The 5202-nt window shown below is 54.9% G+C and overlaps 1 protein-coding gene across 1 annotated transcript; it reads right to left on the bottom strand.

Annotated features, from left to right (window-relative positions):
• Positions 1-4058: 4058 nt before the first annotated feature.
• LOC135393238 (uncharacterized) lies at positions 4059-4966 on the bottom strand. The gene has a single exon (XM_064623723.1). The coding sequence runs from the start codon at positions 4964-4966 to the stop codon at positions 4082-4084; it is 885 nt and encodes a 294-aa protein (XP_064479793.1). The 3' UTR covers positions 4059-4081.
• Between the last annotated feature and the right edge of the window lie 236 nt (positions 4967-5202).

The raw sequence follows: 5202 nt of genomic DNA, 5'->3' as shown, positions 1-5202 counted from the left end.
CTAACAAAACGTTGTTTCCGCAGTGGTGCTCACATGTTAAGAGTAAGTGACTTTGGAAAAGCATAAAAGCACGAAAAGCAGCGCTAGCAACAAAGCGTTGCCAAACCGAAACTTTACAGAGGATCACGTGGTGGACAGGAAGTAATGGCGGTTTTGACAGGAGCGACAGCCAGAGGGGTCCCACGGAAATCTGCTCGAAACGGCCGCTCCTGTGTTTCCTTCCTCCATGTTTACAGCACTTGCCCATTGTAGAGGCTGACGTTTCGACAGCCGTGTCAGCAAGAAAATGCCGACAGCGTTTTATTACTGCAGGAAAATTGTGCTATGTATTTGAGAAACCGCATACTGCTATGGGACAAGTTTTACGTACGATTTATCAATGTGCAACAGCGTCGACGATGGTATGTAACGACGAAAGACTTAAAACGAAATACAAATCACATTTTAAACTTTTTGTAGGATTCTGTGCATTTTCCAGAAGCTTTCTTTGAATCACACACTCGCATGTCACGCTGCGTTGTGTGGTACGCTGCAAACTACTGCATTTTATGTCTAACATCTGGATATTGTTTGTAATGAACACCGTCGCACAAAAAGATGCACACGAAAGCTCCAGTAGCCATGTGGTTGCACACTATGCAGACGCAAAAGAAATACCAGAGCACATATTGCCACTTAGAAATGTGGTGTCTGAAAAGTTAGGGCATAGCATAGATCCTAGAAATCAGGTGCACCTTATCCTTCTGTAGAGTGCTCTTTCAATTCACAACTCAGCCCATGGGGTGTAAAAGTGTTAAAGGTGTTGGGAGCTCTAAATAACGACAACCTGTTCGGTTAGTGGCAAGAGCCCAACTGATGCTTTAATGATTGTGCTCGTGAGGTGGTGCCTCGCACCAGTAGCGATGTGGATGAAGCTGCTGCACTGCTACATGGCCCTCCCCTTAGCGAAGCGGTCGACAGTCATGGGCAAGCGGTGGCAAGGGGAAGGGCCCAGCGGACGTGGCGAGGTGAGCGGGTAGTAACTGAGGTGGCGAGCCTGGGAGACGGTGAGCAGGGAAGCTCGACGGGGGAAAACACTTCTGAGGTGGTTGCAGAAACCGACGCGGAAGAGGAATCTCCGGGCTCATCCAAGAATGCCGGCTTCAAACGGTCGATGGACACTGTGTCATGACGGTTTCCGAGCTGAAGCGCGAAGTGCTTCTGAGAGCGCTTGATGACACGGAATGGTCCATCATAGGGATGTTGCAGAGGCTTGCGGGTGCCATCATGCCAGACAAATACATGGGTGGCGGACTCAAGAAGTGGGTGCTGGAAGGAGGGTCGTGTGCAAGGTCGCGAAGGTTGAGGGCGAAGTTGCGCAAGCGGTCGACGTAGGAGGTCAGGTCAGTGAGGGGAGGATTGGCTGGAGTCGGGAAAAAGTCACCGGGAATACGGAGTGTGGCGCCGTAAACCATTTCCGCCGGCGTGCAGCCCAAATCTTCTTTAACGGTCGCACGAAGCGACAGGAGCACGAGAGGCAGCACTTCGGTCCAGCACGAACTGCCATTGGCCTTGAGGGCGGTCTTGAGGCGACGATGAAATCGCTCTACCATGCCGTTCGCCGCAGGATGGTAAGCGGTGGTTCGAGCGCGGTGAGAGCTGAGTATGGTGGTAAGGCGGGCGAAGAGGCCGGACTCGAACTGCCTGCCGCGGTCGGTCGTTATGGTAGCCGGGACGCCAAAGCGGGCGACCCACGTCTGGACGAAGGCTGCAGCTACAGATGAGGCTGTGATGTCAGAAAGCGGGGCGACTTCAGGCCAGCGGGTGAATCTGTCTATGATGGTGAGCAGATAGCGAAAGCCTTGCGAGGGTGGAAGTGGCCCGACGATATCTATGTGAATATGAGCGAAGCGAGCGTCCGGTGCCGGGAACTTTGCAAGCGGAGATGACGTGTGCAGGGATATTTTGGAGCGCTGGCACGGCAGACAGGATTGGACCCAGCGCTTGACGTCGCGGTGCATGTTGAGCCAGACGTAGCGAGCCGATACCAGCTTATGTGTAGCCCGGACGCTGGGATGGGCCGTGCCGTGGAGTTGGTCGAAAATAGCACGGCGGATCGTTTGCGGGAGAAAAGGGTGGGGTGTGCCGGTAGACACGTCACACGAGACTGTTGACGAAGCTCCAGGCAGCGCGACGTTCCTGAGGTCAAGACGTGTTGGCGAGGAGCGGTAAGAGGCCAACTCGGGATCCTGAAGCTGCAGATCGGCGATGACGTCGAGTGACAAGGCAGGGGTGGTAGCGGCGGCGATGTCTACGCGACTGAGAGCGTCGGCAACGGAGTTTTGTAGACCGGAGAGATGGCGTATATCGGTCGAGAACTCCGACACAAAGGCAAGGTGGCGTTGCTCTCGTGTGGTGTAGTTTGCACCGGACGAACGGAAGGCATAGATGAGGGGTTTATGGTCCGTGAAGATGGTAAAGACACGGCCTTCGACAAAGTGCCGGAAGTGTTTGACGCTGAGGTATATGGCGAGCAATTCGCGTCCAAACGTACTGTAGCGTGTTTCCGCAGGGCGTAATTTGCGTGAAAAGAAACCGATGGGAGTCCAATCATCCGAGTCGTCAGACATCTTCTGCTGGAGCACGGCGCCCACGGCAGTAGCCGAAGCGTCTACCATCATGCAAGTTGGGGCATCTGGGCGAGGATGGGCAAGGAGGGTGGCGTTTGCCAAAGCCTCCTTGATTCTGTCGAATGCAGTGATGGAGTCGGCAGTCCAGGCCAGTGGTTGGGACGCTGGAGACTTGGTGGTGAGGAACTGCTCCAATGGGCGAAGGATCTGAGCGCAATGCGGGATGAAGCGGCGGTAAAAATTCGCTAATCCCAGGAATTTGCGGAGCTGGCTGAGAGATGTTGGCCGGGGAAACTCTGCGATTGCCTTGACTTTTGATGGGAGTGGTGTGAGGCCATCCGCAGAAATCCTATGACCCAGAAAGTCCAAGGAGGAGACGCCAAATTCGCTCTTGCTGGCGTTAATAATAATTCCGTACTCGGAGAGACGAGAGAAAAGCTTGTGCAGATGGATGATGTGCTCCTCTTCGGAGTGACTGGCTACGAGGATGTCATCGATGTATGCAAAAACAAATGGCAAACCTCTGGTGACGGAATCTATGAAGCGCTGGAATGATTGGGCGGCATTCCGTAGCCCGAAGGGCATCCGTGGGAATTCAAACAAGCCAAACGGTGTTGTTATGGCTGTTTTTGGGATGTCGGCTTCCGCAACGGGTATCTGGTGGTAAGCGCGCACCAAATCAAGCTTCGAGAAAATCGTCGCGCCGTGAAGGAATGCCGTGAAATCATGGACATGAGGGATGGGATACTGATCGGGGATGGTAACCCGATTAAGCGCTCTATAGTCCCCACATGGCCGCCAGTCACCGGTTTTCTTTGGGACCATGTGGAGAGCAGAGGCCCAGCTGCTTGATGATGGACGAATAATGCCCATTTCCAACATGTGGTCAAATTCGTCCTTCGCAATTTTCAGCTTCTCCGGCGGTAGTCTACGGGGGCGGCAGAAGACGGGAGGACCTTTTGTCTCGATGTGGTGGACCACACTGTGCGGGACAGGCTTCGACCAATCTGGTGGGCGAGTGAGTTGAGGGAACTCCTTGAGGACGGCAAGGTAGGGATTACCATCAGCTTGGAAGACTGACACGCCCAGAGACTGATGGGACGATCGTATGCCGGAGACAGTGAGGCTGGTGGCAGAGTCAATGAGTCGGTGGTTCCGCATATCGACGAGCAGCTGATGGTTATTAAGAAAGTCTGCGCCGAGAATGGGGTGAGAGACAGCCGCAACCAGGAGGAGCCAACGGAACACACGGCGGAGACCCAGGTTCAACGTGAGGGAGCGTTGACCGTACACGGGGATCTTAGATCCGTTAACAGCGGTGAGGTGGAAGAGAGGTGGCTGTCGGCGTTCGTTTCCGCTCGCTGGCAATACGCTCACCTCCGCGCCGGTGTCCACAAGGAAGCGGCGGGCTGATGTTTTGTCCCGTATATAGAATAGGCGACTGGACTGGGAGGATGGACCATTGGTCGCCATCAATGGCCCGCGGGCGGGTTTCCCTGCTGCCAAGAACATGGTAGTAGGCAATGACGGGCCTCGGCGCCAAACTTGCGATGGTACCAGCAAATCGTCGTCGCCGGGCTTCCGTTGCGGTCTCTGCTATTCGAGCGGCTGGGAGAATAGCGCCGTGGACTTCGACTGAAACGGCGGCGACAGTAGGGTTGACGAGTTTGCTGCGGTGGAGCGTGTGATGCTGCAATTAGAGAGGCAAGCGCGCGGAACTCTCGGCAAAGCTCTTCTAATTGCGGAGAGCCAGAAGAGCTTGCCGCTGCAGACGGTGTTGGAAAAACGGGGTGTTGTGGTGCAGCGGTGGCGGCGATGGACGGGGTGGCGACCTCAACAACCGCATCTGCGAGCGTAGCCAGCTGGTCGAGTGACATGTTCGCTGCTGTTGCCAGAACCATTTGAACGTTCTGTGGCAGACGTTGTAAAAATAGTTCACGGAGAAGAACGTCGTCCATGGTAGCGGAATTGTCGCCAAGCAGCTGCTGCATTCGGCGAAGTAGCTGTGTGGGGCGGCGGTCTCCCAGCTCTTCAGCGGATAGCAGTTGTTGAAGGCGGGACCGGCTGGAGGAGGTGGTGCGTTGCAGGAGTGCTTGCTTGAGCTGGTCGTAAGGTGTGGTTGGCGAGGGGTTGGCGAGGACGTCGTACACTTCATCGGCCGCAGTTGGGGTGAGGGCGGAGGTGACGTGGTAAAATTTCGTCAGTTGTGATGTTACGCCAGCGAGATGAAATTGCGCCTCCGCTTGGATAAACCACACGGCCGGGTTGCAGTCAAAAAATTGTGGTAACTTGACAGCCACTGCAGATAAGGATGGGTTCGATGGAGGCGGTGGGTGTGCTTGATGGTCGACGGACATGGCGGTTAAGGACGATGTTCGATCCTTACGTTCGACGTTCCGGTCACCAATGTTGGGAGCTCTAAATAACGACAACCTGTTCGGTTAGTGGCAAGAGCCCAACTGATGCTTTAATGATTGTGCTCGTGAGGTGGTGCCTCGCACCAGTAGCGATGTGGATGAAGGTGCTGCACTGCTACAAAGGCAATTATGGGACTTGTCGTCCTGGGTGACATCACTGGCCAGCCTCGGGATTA

Source organism: Ornithodoros turicata, chromosome 4, assembly GCF_037126465.1.
Source record: "Ornithodoros turicata isolate Travis chromosome 4, ASM3712646v1, whole genome shotgun sequence".
Taxonomy (NCBI): Eukaryota; Metazoa; Arthropoda; class Arachnida; order Ixodida; family Argasidae; genus Ornithodoros; species Ornithodoros turicata.
This window is presented reverse-complemented; position numbering and strand designations above follow the sequence as displayed.